Here is a 14,936-nt window from a genome sequence, read left to right on the forward strand (position 1 = left end):
GCCCTTTCAATTCTTCTCTGATACCCTTGGATGTGGTATAAGGCTCTGAGCCTCTTTTCATCAATCATCTGCAATTCATCATGTCGGGCTTTGGCCCACTCAGACTCTTGCAGATTCGCTTCCATCATAACTCTTAAAGACGGGATTCTCACTTCAACAGGGAGGACTGCTTCCATTCCGTAAACTAGAGAGTACGGAGTTACACCTGTAGAGGATCTGATCGATGTCCTGTAAGCCCACAAAGCATACGGGAGTTTATTCGACCAATCTTTATAAGTTTCAGTCATTTTGCTGATTATGACTTTGATATTCTTATTTGCCGCCTCTACAGCACCATTTGTCTGCGGTCTGTAAGGAGATGACTTGTGATGCTTGATTTTAAATTCTTCGCACAGGTGCACTACCTCTTTCTTGAAGTGAGATCCATTGTCAGAAATCAACTCATGAGGTACTCCATATCTGCAAATGATGTTTGCACGGATGAACTTCGCAACTGTATTGGAAGTTATGGAAGCATATGAAGCAGCTTTTATCCACTTCGTGAAATAGTCAATGGCCACCAAGATGTTCTCGTGCCCACTTGACGACTTAGGATAGACTTTGCCAATGATATCAATCCCCCATACTAAAAATGGCCATGGCGAGGTCATAGAATGCAGCTCTGACGGAGGCACATGAATAAGATTCGCATAGACTTGGCATTTATGACATTTCTTCACAAATGCGAAACAATCTGTTTCCATTGAGGGCCAATAGAAACCGAGTCTAAGGATCTTCCTTGATAGCATTTTACCATTCATGTGAGGACCACAAACACCTTCATGTGTTTGTTCAATGAGCTCCGCAGCCTGATCTTCATCAACACACAGAAGCTGAATCCCATCAAAGGATCTTCTGTACAATTCTTCACCACAAATGATGAAGTTAGCGGCGAATCTCTGAAGAGTTTTTTTCTCTTTGCTGGAAGCTTCAGGGGGATGCCCCTTGCCTGAAATGAGATTTCGGATATCAGTATACCACGGTTTTCCATCTGGACATCGCGCTGATATTTCAATGGCATTTACATGCGCTGGAGCCCATTGCGACCTCACAGCTAAAGGCTGGACCTCCATTGTCTCAGAAATATCCAACATCGAGGCTAAGGTAGCCAAGGCGTCTGCAAAATGATTTTTGGTTCTCGACAGATGGGTAAATGTGATACTCTTGAATTTCTTGGCCAGAGATTCGAGATAAAAATTATACGGGATCAATTTTGATTCTCTTGTCTTCCAATTACCATTGGTTTGACAAATTATCAGAATTGAATCTCCAAATACATCAATCTCTTGGACTTTCAAAATTAAAGCTGCCTCAAGTCCTGCGATACAAGCTTCGTACTCTGCCATGTTATTTGTACATTCGAATTGTAACTTAATGGATATTGGGATGTATTCTTTCTTGGGAGATACAAGCACTGCTCCTATTCCTTGTCCTCGATTGTTAACGGCTCCATCAAAGTACATTGTCCATCTGGTACTTGGAATTTCTTCTTCAAGTTCCATGATCTCTTCATCAGGAAATTCAGCCTTCAGAAAAGCATTCTCCTCAACAGGAGCATCAGCTAGCTGCTCAGCAATAACCCGTCCTTTGACAGATTTCTGAGTGACGTATGTGATGTCAAACTCAGATAACAATAGCAACCACCTTGCAGTTCTTCCTGTAAGGGCGGGCTTCTCGAATAAGTACTTCAACGGATCCATCCGTGAAAGCAGAAATACCTTATTCGACAAGAGATAATGTCTAAGTCTTTGAGTCGCCCAGACTAATGCTAGACAAGTCTTTTCCAAGATAGTGTACTTTATCTCGTACTCTAGCATTTTCTTACTGATGTAGTAGATAGGCTTCTCCTTCTTAGATCTTACATCTTGCTGAGCAAGCATACAACCCATTGCTGTATCTGTGATGGACAAATACATCAACAATGGTTGACCAGGAATGACTGGGGATAAGACAGGAGGCAAAGACAAACACTGCTTGACCTTTTCAAATGCTTCCTGACATTCTTCATTCCATTTCTTGGAGGAATTCTTTTTCAATAATTTGAAGATGGGTTCACACGTCATAGTTAAATGGGATATGAATCTCCTCAAGTATTGCACTTTGCCAAGGAATCCACGAATTTGCTTTTCTGTCTTTGGTGGTTGCATTTCTTGGATAGCCTTGATTTTCTGAGGGTCCACTTCGATTCCTCTTTCACTGACCATGAATCCAAGCAACTTCCCTGACGTGACCCCAATACACATTTATTTGGGTTCAAGCGAAGTTGAAACTTTCGGATTCGCTCAAAGAACTTTCTCAAAGCGACTGTATGCTCTGGCCGAGTTCTGCCTTTGACAATCATGTCATCGACATAGACCTCGACCTCCTTATGAATCATGTCATGAAGAAGAGTAGTCGCAGCCCTCTGATAGGTGGCACCAGCATTCTTGAGACCAAACGGCATCACTCTGTAGCAATATGTCCCCCACTGAGTAATAAATGCCGTCTTCATCATGTCCTCGGGCGCCATCCTGATCTGATTGTAGCCTGAAAACCCATCCATGAAGGATAACAGAGCATGTCCAGCAGTGTTGTCTACTAGGATATCAATGTTCGGAAGAGGAAAATCGTCTTTTGGACTGGTCTTGTTCAGATCTCTGAAATCAACGCACATCCTGACTTTCCCATCTTTCTTGGGCACAGGAACTATATTTGCAAGCCATTCGGGATATTCCACTACTTCAATGAATTTTACCTCAAGTAGTTTTTTCACCTCATCATGAACCTTTAACTCCCATTCTGTCTTGAGTTTTCGAAGTTTTTGCTTCTTCGGCTTGATGCCCGGAATTAGAGGTAATTTGTGTTGCACAATGTCCTCACTCAATCCCGGCATGTCATCGTAAGACCAAGCAAAAACCTCCTTAAACTCTTTTAGTAAAGTGATTAATTCTTCGCGCTCCTCAGGAGATAAAGTTTTGCCAATCCGAATCTCCCGAATTAAAGTTTCATCACCTATATTTACGGTTTCAATTTCTTCTTCGAGTGGTTTTGCTCGGCGAATCTCCTCTTGTTGAATCATGTATTTGATTTCAAAAGGAGTTTCGTCGGCTTCCTCGTTTGAGGGGGAGTCTTGATTATTATTATTATTAGTTATTTGATCAGGCTTTGAAGCAGAATCAGAAACAGAATTAGAAATAAAGACAGGATCGTACACAAATGAATCTTTTATTTCTTTTGCAGAATTGATGATTACATCGAATGATTCACCCACATCGGGCGTTACAGACTCAGAATTCAAATGAAATGACATGTCGACATCAGTATCAACATAGACAGGACTATGTACAAATGAAGAATCAGCAAAAACATCCTCTGACTGAGACTCGACAGGGACCGACTCTTCACCACCTCCGAGAACTACTCCGACCTCTATGGTACCTGCATCAAAAGAAAAGTTAGAAATGACAGACTCTGGGTTGAACTCAGAAACTGACACATTTTTTGAAATGACTGACTCTTTTGAAAGGACTGGACTATACTGGAGGACTACTTGGGGTATAACCTGTGCGGTCCAATTGTCTAAGGGTCCAGTGGCTGGAGTAATGCAATCCCTTGGGCTCGTGAAGGGCACATCTCCTCCAATCATAGCGACGATTGGGGCCTCAACCTGATATAGGGAGTCTAGGAGATGCGGCTCAATATTTTCCGCCCAATCTGTAGCTGGTTTTTCTGCTATCGATGCCAAGGCAAACTGCTCACTGTAGAAATCTTCTGACAACTCATCTGTGAAGAAGATCTCTAACCCTGGAAGCCTCTTCCCAGTCTTATCGCACCAGGTCTCAGGAAAACCATAGAACGGACAGTCTGCCCCTTCTCTTCTGAATCGGCCGTTCATAATCATGCTGTACGGTCCTGTCAGAAATTCTATACCTCGACGACGGCATTCAGCCCACTTCATCATATAACGCTTCATTTCTTGAACCTCTTTCGGAGTTGGCTCGTACCCTAACCCGAATAATCCGCCGACTGCTTTCAACTCTGGCCACTCAGTAGGGCCCTGTAGATTTCTTCCCAGGCCAGCTCCTGGGACATAACCATATTTTCTCATTATCTTTACTACTTGGGTGTTTGTGCTTGAGAGAAACATTATTTCTTCATTCATTGCTTCCCCAAAGGAAATAGTAGAGACTTCTAAAGAAAAACCGGTTAAACTAACATCTCTTGATTTTTCAGTGCTCAGTTCAGATGTTATTTGTCCAACTTCGGGCTCAGGGTCTCCTCGGACCGTGATCACCCGATTGTTTCGGACAAATTTCAATTTCTGGTGAAGTGTGGAAGGAACGACTCCAACTTTATGAAGCCACGGCCGGCCAAGCAGGAGAAAGAAAGATGTTTTGATGTCAAGAACCTGAAACTCTATCTCGAAAGTTTCACCTCCTATTTCGACTTCTGTGGCGAGTGTCCCGATGACATCTCTTCTGGTTCCGTCATATGCCAATATCCCCTGTTCCGACGGGATAAAATCGGCTGGCCCGAATCCCAGGGTAGTGGCGGTGCTTAAAGGACATACATTTAAAGCCGACCCATTATCCACTAATACCTCGGGGACTCTCTTCTTGTTACACAGTATGGTGATACGGAGAGGTCTTGTGTGATCTCTTCCTTCTTGAGGCAGATCCTCATCAGTAAATGACAATGTTCTAGAAACCCTGGCCATTGCCACGAGATTGACCAACTCATCGGGGGTAATTTCAACTGATACTTGAGAGGCATTTAATTCTCGAAGCACAACCTGTCTGTGTTTCGGTGATGCCATTAGTAAACCCCAGATGGACACGTTAGCTTGTGTCTTCTTCAGTTGTTTCAACAAATTTTCTTCCTCTTCATCCACAGTCTGCTTCTGTTTCAGATTCTCTGCAGCTCTTACAACTTCAGCAGGATTTTCTGCTCTGAGTTCTGCAGGTTTGAAGACACGACCACCTCGTGTGACATGGCGGAGCTCGTCACACTGATCTTCCAGAAGCAACAAGTCTTCTTCTTCCAATCTTAAAACATAAGGGATCTTTTCTTTCATCTCTTCCTCCTCCTCACTCTTGAGGACATAAGAACAAGAACACTCAGAGGATCCTGTTAATCCTTCATCTAGAGGGGATAGTATATAAGGTTTCTTGTTTTCGATCGCTTCATCTTCATCATCCCATCTCAGAACATACGGTCTATCAGAAATAACCGCACAAATACGGGAGTGATCTAAGAGGATTTCTTCAGTGAAAATGGCATACACGTTCGGGGGAGGCATTGCATGTGTAGGCAATGGGTTTCGAGTGACGTTCGGTGCTTCAACGGCAAGATCCTTTGCTTCTATCATGTCTTGGATCTTGTGTCTTAAAGCCATGCATTTGTCAGTCAAATGCCCTGAATTCTGATGATAATCGCAGTACTGGTCCTTCCTCCAATACTTGGGCAAAGGGTTAGGAAGCTCTCTAGGTTCCAACAAAGTGATTTTTTTATCTCTCAGTAACTTCTTCAAAGCCACTGATAAGGAGTAAGGGAGAGGGTCGAACTGACGAAAGACCTTCTTTTCCATCGGCCTCCTGACCTCGGTCACCGTTCTGGATGGTGGTCGGTCATAACCTGGTGGTCTGGCATAACTGGGAGGCCCGGTATAGTTAACACTGTGCACCTCCTTCGATGCCACAATAGGTCTTTTTCCTTCTCTCACATCAGACGAAGGTCTTGATCTCAGCCCCTTGGACAAAGCATCTTCGATTTGAGTTCCGGTTTTGATTAGAAAATCAAAATCAATGAAGTACTGGATTGCCATGTGGTGATAGTATTGAGATGATAAGTTTTTCACAACAATCTTGATCTGCTCTGAGTCAGGCAAACGGTGAGTCATCTGCGCTGCCTTTCGCCTCCATCGGCGAATGAAAGAAGTGAAGGTTTCATTGTGCCCTTGTTTCAGCGCCTTCAGATCTCTTTTTGTCACATCTATTCCCTCCTCCATGGAGAATTGCTCAACAAATCTATTGGCAATATCCTCCAGAGTTCTGATCTCTTCGGTTTTCAAGCTCAAAAACCATTTCTTTGCTGTTCCAGTAAGAGATCTAGGGAAAAGAAGAGCAATCTGCTCTGGAGTAAGCCCATGCTGCTGTAAGAGAGGAATAAGGGCTTTCAGATGACTCTTGGGACATCCTGTCCCATCATACTTATCATGATCCGGCATCTTGAAATTAGGAGGTAGCACAACTCCCGGTATTATCATATACTCGGCCATGTTTAATTTTTTCGGACCTTGCATTTTCATGCTCTCCATCTCCTGGGCCATCTTATCCAACCTATCGACTATTCCCTTGCCTTTATTCAGATGGGGGAGACAGTTCTCTTCTTCATACTGCTCGTCATCAAAGTTGTCAAAGACTGGCAACACAGGAGGCTGAGCCATCATAGGAGGTGGGCGAGGCATGATTGGGGTTTGATGAGGTGCAGGATTTTTGGAAGTAGATTCTCTGTCATTCTTTAATCGGGCTATTTCTTCATTAATGGTACTCAATTGTAACATTATCGCTTTCATCATCTCATTGGTGTCCATACTATTTTGCCCATTCTCTGCCATCGCTTCAGGGGTTGGTTGGACGGGTGAAAGTATTTCTTGAAAATTCAAGGAAGGCGATAAAGGAGAAGTAAAAGAAAAAGGTGACAAGGATTGTCGGCTCAGCCTGGAATCAGATGTCTGACGGGACCAGGTTGGTTTTGAAACGAGGATTTTCTTAGGAGCAATGGCTACTCAATCAAGAATCCTGAAATGGAAGTATAATCACTAGATTAAAATTTTGATAATCGAGATAAACTATCTTGATCAAACAATGACAAAAGAAACAAAAACACACTTTCATTAATAAAATCCAAATTGTGATTACAATGGATGAAAAAAATAATCTCTGATCACAGCTGGATAAACAGACTGACAAGAATGGGAAATGCAGAAATCGGAATAACAAAACATGATATGGATCTTCAAGGTTCCTCAATCCGAGCTCGCCGGCTTGCGGGCTCTTCCGATATTTCTCCACGTCGGAATTTGCGAGATAGACCTAACCTCCTTTCTATATTTTTGTTTCCCCAAGCAGCCACAATGGATCGGACGAGATCAGGAGTAAGATCTTCACAAAGAGGAGGGACTATGATTCCGGGAGGACATGGAATTCCCGTAATCTGATGGAGAATTCGAACGGGTGCATAAAAGGAAGACTTCTCGGTACCCATGAGGTAAACAAATGAATGTGGGTAAGTGCTAGTAAAAACATGGAAACATGAATGACTTACCCGGCGAAATTGGCTCTCCTCTACATGTTGTAACCAATTGTGCCATTCATCAACGGACTGAGGTTGGTTGGCTATTGGTTTCCATGTATGGAAATTCTTCAGGGTATACGGATTTTGTTTTTGTCACTGAAGAATTTGAAATTTTTCACCAAGCCAGACATACAACAACTTCACACACCCACAGAAATTGTCTTTGATATTTTGGGAAGCAATAAGATCTAGTCCCAAAAAGGTCTCTGCTAACATGGTAGGAATGGGATTCCTCCCTTTGTTAATTTGGTCTACCACAGTTAACAAGGTTAACGGAGCAACACGAGGGTTTTTCCGAATGACATATCGCGCAAAGACACTAAAAATCAAAGCATTGCGTCGACAACTCTGAAAACGAGAGTTAGTAGGATCGACGTTTTCAGAAAAAAGGGTGATGAGGTTTTGAACTTGCACACACGTATCCGTTAAGCATGAAAGTGCATCAACGGTTTGATTTTTGAATAGCTTGCAAAAAATGGAATGAGAGGAATCTATGTTCGAAGATTGTATCCAAAGTCCATCTGTTGGGAGCTCTAATAAAGCACACCAATCTTCGAATATAGGACAAAGCTCGAATGATCCAAATCGAAAAACATGAAGATTAGGATCCCAGAATCTAGCGGCTGCTTGGAGAAACTTCCAATTTATATCGGAAACACTCAAATGACTGAAGGCACAGATGAACCGATCAGCCATACTCCTATCCGAGGATTCTAGCGGAAGAGCCCCAATAGTCTCGCTTATCCAGCCTTTCAACAAATTATTCGCCATGATTTAACCTAAACACAAAGAATAGGATGGGATAATTAGGGAATGGAGAATAACTTGGAATAAACAAAGAATAAAGATGGACTTAACCAATAATCACAAGAAGGATATAATTGGCGACATCAAATGTTCCATTGATGATCAAAGATGATCAGAAACTCAGGGAAGAGACCACGGTCATAAAATGACAAAAGTAGATCATAGACCGGATCTAAATCTGAAAGGTGGACGACAAAAATGTACGATCAAGAAGATCAATAATGATAGACTATGGTCATAGAGACAGCAGACAGGCTATCAACCATATCTAAGACAGGACGAACAATAATCTGAGTAATACAACAAAAGAATGGATAAATTAGGCTTGAATTTAAAGGATGAAAACAGGTAATACTTATCATCATTAGGTCAAGGAATAAACCATAGCTATGAGTGTGACAGGTAGAAGCCACTAGCTAGGTTTAGATCAGAGAGATGAATATACACGACTGATTGATTCAAGCTAGGAATCTCTACTAGAAAGTAGGTCCTAATCTTATAATCAAAAGATATATGGACAAAATCTCCACGACTAGAGCAAAAGATAGGCCACGACCATGAGAGGGCAAGTAAAAGCCACTGGTCGGGTCTAGATCCGAAGAACAGACTGATATGACTAATTTGATTAGATAAGGAAGCCTCACTAATGAGTAGGCTCTAATCTGATAATCAAAATATAGATATATACATATATATCCTAACCAGGGGCACCAGCCCTAAATATGATCCCATAGAGTCAAGAAGCTTGACTCACGACAGACATGTGAGTGTATTAGGACTGCGTCTGTAGCCACATAAGGTGAACTGCAATAATCTACGGATAGGACATGGCTCCTAAATCTAAGCTCCAACATGTGTAAGTAACACATGTTTGTCCTTATATGAATGCAATATATATATAAGCACATGCAGATCCTAATTGGGTTTTACTAAATCAACATATATATCCATGTACATAATATATGTAAAATGAAAGTAGAGCTCCGGACTCTATCAGGTACTATGCATATGATCCATACTTTAAGTATATAACACAAGTACACCGAGTGTTATATACAGTATGCTTCATTGCTCACCGGCTGCTGTAAACACAAGTACACCGAGTGTTTACGACTGCAGCACTGGCGCATAGCTTGGTAATAGATACAACAGCACCATCTGGATAGTGATATCCCATGAGGCACGCATTATATCTATCCCGTGGAGCCAATAATAAGAAAATCAATAAAAGAAAATAAAGAACAAAATGATGTATGATGTGCAATGTGTGAATCCCTTGTTTTAAACACCTATCTGGTGCCCCTGGATTCTAAGCGATTACATTCCCATTTATAATGATTTCAGCTCAAAATTCTTCAAAATTAATAACAAATGGCATTTTAACAGAGTTAGGCAATGTTCCAAGAACTCCCCAGCAGAGTCGCCAGCCTGTGGACCTCGATCCGAGAGAGGCGGCGGTGGAGGACGTGCTCCCCCACGCGAGTCAGTCTCAGGATCATCCACGTGAATGGAGAGCTCTACCAAGGAACTCTCGAAAGAATAATGCCCCTCACAGCATGAGTGGCGATACAAAGGTGAGATACCTCTCGATTCGGGGACTAGCCCAGATTCGAGGCGTACCTTAAACAAAGAAGAGTCGCCATCCAAGGAAAAAGGCCAATGGGCCCTGGATCCCATACTATGCTCTGTTGCAACGGATAACCAGAGATATAAAATAAGGTTCGTGCCTGGTTACGAATTCGGAAGGTCTAAAGAGCACCTCATCCGCCCAAGTGCAAACACCTGGTCTCTTATGCCATTTACTTAATAATTTTGAAGAGCTTTGGGCGAAAATCATATGGAATGGGAATGAATATCTCCGAGAAGACGTCTATCTAATCATGCATGTCTCGGAGATGAAATCAAAGGCACACAAGATAAAATAAAAGAAACATGTGTCACCTAAGCATAGCTAGGTTATAAGTGACATTGCCTAATGGGTGTCTAAGTTCTGATGAACAAACACATGCACGACACACCAAAAAAGTATAAGGTCTGCGCAATAAAGTAAGAAAACACTGCAAAACATAGAAAAATGACTCGATACTATACAACCCTAAGACTCTAATCTATACCTAGGCCCGAGTCTTTAGATGATCTGATGTTCATCCAAAGAAGCCTACGTATCCCCGCCTCCACGAGAATCAAGGCAACGTAGTTCTTCGCACCTATTCTAAGCTATGATGCCTAAGACATCTAGACCTCTATCCTAGACTCGATCTAAAAGACCGGACTAGTTCTTAAAGCTTCTTGTGTGATTATTTAAATTCCAATGGATTGTAGATTTTAGGACACCCTATATGCCTTAACTAAATGCAGGTTAGCCCTCAGCTAATGCAGGTGGTTCCTATAATCTATGTGTAGCTAGGCTGTACGCCCTAAGAGAAACAATGGGATCACTAGCGTATCCAAGACTTAATCATCACTCGGCGATATGAATCGCCAACTGACTGGACGGAGGCGCTCCTATAACTCTAGGACAAACTCCTAACTCTAACACAAACACAAACAAACCACACAACACATCAAAGACAAACTCAAAACTCTAAAACTCTTTAACTAGGACAAACTCCTAACTCTAGAGGAAGATCTTGTTGAAAACAAGGTTTTGAAGATTTTTGGTATTTTTTCTTAAAATGGGTAAATGATTTATTTACAAAGGTTTGGCTGGACCTGAGATAAGAATCTCAAGCTGCACTACGTACCTCGTGGAAGAGGATCAAGCCAACGTAGTTCGAATTGATTTTCCTAACTACTCTGAAAGACTCAAGATTTTTCAGGTTTTTGGTTTTTGGAATGTTTTTTATGTTTTTAAGTGTTTTTGACTCAAGGGGGACAAATCCTATCATCATAAGGGGAGGACAGACTCCTGATATCCCGCAAAGGTTGGACAGCATCCTATGCTTTGCGGGGGAAAAGAACAGAAACACAGCTCTGCAAGGGTTGGACAGCATCCTATACCTTACAAGAGCGGATAGAAAAACACAAGATTTGATGAGAGGTTGGATAAAATCCTAACCCCTATGATGATAGGACTGACTCCTGAAAGAAAAATAGACTCTCTAGCTAAGGACAGATTCCTAGGCTAAGGACTGACTCTGAAAAAAGGATTCTAAGAAGGAGGTGCTAATGAGACAAAGCCTGTCTCCTAAAAGAAAAAGAGATAAAGAAGGGTGTTAGTGAGACTATCAAGCTAAGATAAAACTCACAAGTAATAAGGGAAGACCTTGTGCATATTTAGCAAAGGTAAAACATCCAGCCGGGCCGGACAGCTACCTAGCCCTAGGGTGCAACAAATGTGCAACCCAATACCCATAAGGGTAAGGGGTATGATGCCAAGCCGAGTAGGATGTTCTCCCAAAACCAAATGATGCACAAAGATGAGGATGCTAATAGAATGAGACTGGGCAAGTCTCTTAGACATATAGGTAGGATAGAGGAAAAAAAATGCGAACAAGGAAAAAGAGACCTTGTGCCTATTTGGTTTAGGTAAAACACCCAGCCGGGCCGGACAGCTACCTAGCCCTAGGGTGCAACAAATGTGCAACCCTATACCCATAGGGTAAGGGGTATGATGCCAAGCCGAGCAAGGTGTTCTCCCAAAACCAAAAGACGCACAAAAATGAGGTTTAGAAAGAAAAAAAGAGATTGAGTGAGACTCCTAAACAAAAGATGAGCTCCAAGAGAGGTGCTGACAAGACATGGCATGTCTCCTAAGGATAGACTCACTAATGAGACAAAGCTTGTCTCTAAAGGATACAACTTTCTCTGTCTGAGACATAGCCTGTCTCCCTAAATTGAGGCTTTAAATGACAAAATTTAAGGGTATCTCAAAAGACTGGGCATGTCTTAAAAACAAACGAGGGAAGGGCTACTCGGACTAAGAGAGTCCCCTAAGGATGGGCTTAGGCTAGCGCCTTCATCGCCCTATAAGAAAAGGGGATTCTAATATCTAAAGAGAATTAACAGCAATCTATAAGACTGTGTTAGTCTATCAAAGAGAGAAGAAAAGGCTATCAGATAATCGCAAATTTTATTCTAAAAGTAAATCAATTGCCAAGCAAAGAAAAATATACAATCTAATAGCAATCATGAAATGATAAATAACATTAATTAGTCCAGACCAGCCGCTGGATAGCCTAATAAAGTAAAAACAACATCGAACACTTCAAAACCATCCACAAACCCCAATACGGGGACTCCAATGAAATCAGATGATGCCAAAGTAATCATCTGATATCATATACACATAATAATATTTCTAATCCCGCCTTGAGATCAGACAGTACTCATGTCGATAATATCGAATAGAGTAGTCATCTGATCTCCTTCTTCCTATTAAACAATTTATTTAAATAAAATAAGGCAGCAAGTAGTAAACTAATCAGTGGACAGCAATTATGTGCTAGTGAAACAACCAATGGGCAGCAATTTATGCAAAATAAGAGGTAGCAAGTAATGAACCATTAATAGACAGGAGCTATATGCTAGTGAAAAAGATCAAAGGGCAGCAGTTTATGTATAGAATAATGGGCTTGGGCTATCGCCTTCATCGCCCTTGCAATGAAAGAGAAGGGATTATGTAAAAGACTTAATCAGTCTTTCTAATCTATAAAAGGAATAAAGGAAGAAGGAAAGATTCTGATCACACAAATTACTGTTTTGACTTCACAGTCAATATTCAAATTAATCTAACAATTACAAAGTAAATTCAAAACACCATATTATTAAACTAATTGCTGAACTTCTATTAAAATAAATTCACCTGAAACTATTTAGCATATGATAATGCAATTTAAACCACACATAAACTCATATCACTAAAATAAACTCTCTTGTGTATTATCATTGTAACTTAAGTTTTCTCACAAACTCTTGACTAAACAGGCTTTATATCACTAACAGAATTGAATGATATTAAAGCTAAATTATAAACCATGTAATTTGACTATCCTTAGAGCTAGCAAGAATTACATTATTCATGAACTTGTACAATATTGATCAGCGAGAAATTCATATACTTGATACCTTTTTTACACCAAACTATATTAATCTGAATAAGATCACTGCACATTAACCATATCAAAACTAGACACCATGTTGCACAAATAATTTCCACATAAATAAAGGTATACATTATGCTAAATAACTAGTAAAAACCAAACATGAATCATGTCAATATTTCAACCCAGCAATATCTAAACAAAATAAAGATAAAACATTGGCAATCCTAAAAAACACTCTATATTACATTTCATGCACCAAACAAATTCAAACATATACTCCTTATTACCTTAACCAAACATTTGAACAACACAGGTGCAAAACAATGAAATTTGTAAAATCTTCAACTTTGGGTTGTATGACTAGCATAGTAGAAGATACATATTAGCACCAAGTCAATATACATGTATATAAGTATTTTCTTATTTCCTGGTCATTTGAATAAGGACACGTACAACCAAGGGATTAAAACCAAACCTTTATCTGCTTTTCAGAATAATAGATCTTAGGTATTTATCAACTATCAACCTAAAATATTGGTTGTACTATAATATTAAGAACTCTTACACAGACATTCGCATACCTAAACTAAAGTTGAACAAGGAAATTCAACAAAACAGAATCAAGACAAATGACAAACAGTACGCACATTTCTGAACTCTCACATTGGAATTCTTAAACATGAACAAGATGTAACTCAAAAGAAACTAGATCAAATATTTTGTCATATTCAAATGAATATATATAAAAAAAAAAAAGAATTACTATTTCTGCGTCACTATTTTCACTCCCTAAACAAAATATTTAAACATTTATCAGAACTCTGCTCTTCAAAAGATATCCTGACAATGGAATGCCCCACTTATGTAAAACATATTTCGTATTTCAAATAAAAGAAACAAATGTACTTTATCTATCATTCGGTTATACTGACCTGATCAAATAAATTAAAAATAATTCATGAAGTAACCATCAATTAGACATTATTTCCCTAAGCATATATATACTGCAAACATTTACTCGAACACTGAACACATAAAGAACAAAGGTTCCAATTGCTTGAGAGTCCAATCATGTCTTTGCATTTGCATAAAAAAAAAAATTTATTACATTCAGGACCAACCAAAGAAAAGTGTCTTTATCAGATTATAAAACCTGTGTGTAATAAAACTCGAATCAACCACCATAGACTGTAAAATAAAAGACTGATGTTCAAAACCTTATGTTGAATAAAAGTAGCTACCTAACACTCTTAAGTATAAGTCATCATATTTGCACATGTAAAGGAACACTTGAGCCAGAAAAGAGTAAAGAAACATCAATTTTCTTCTACACTAACATCTAGTGACCATTTTTTACAACTGAGAAAAGTGAAGTGGTACAAATGAGACATACACCCATACACATTTATGAATATAGAAATAAAACTTGACCACAACATCTGTATTCTTTTTAAGACCAAGTAGATAAAGGACTTCAAAAAGTAAAACATTTTACTCTTGCCGACTGAAATTTCCAAAAAAAAAAACGAGGTATGGTGATTGGAATTTAATAGTACTGATATTAAACTCCAACTGAAAGATACAGCCATTTTGCACAACCATAATCACAAAGATTTGAGAAATTAAGTCAAGATATTTTCAACCAATGAAATGAACTCAATTCAGCTCACATTTACTGCAGACAACATCGATACAGAACCAATGCATGCG

The 14,936-nt window shown here is 40.0% G+C and overlaps 1 protein-coding gene across 1 annotated transcript; it reads right to left on the minus strand.

Annotated features, from left to right (window-relative positions):
* Positions 1 to 3,447: 3,447 nt before the first annotated feature.
* Positions 3,448 to 6,634, minus strand: LOC143875937 (uncharacterized). The gene is made up of 2 exons (XM_077377519.1): positions 3,581 to 6,634; positions 3,448 to 3,456 (listed from the first exon to the last, which is right to left on the minus strand). The coding sequence occupies exons 1-2, from the start codon at positions 6,632 to 6,634 to the stop codon at positions 3,448 to 3,450; spliced, it is 3,063 nt and encodes a 1,020-aa protein (XP_077233634.1).
* Positions 6,635 to 14,936: the final 8,302 nt, after the last annotated feature.

The sequence above is a fragment of the Tasmannia lanceolata genome, unplaced genomic scaffold, assembly GCF_043159265.1.
Source record: "Tasmannia lanceolata isolate RefF3 unplaced genomic scaffold, GAP_Taslan_0.1 ptg000004l, whole genome shotgun sequence".
NCBI lineage: Eukaryota > Viridiplantae > Streptophyta > Magnoliopsida > Canellales > Winteraceae > Tasmannia > Tasmannia lanceolata.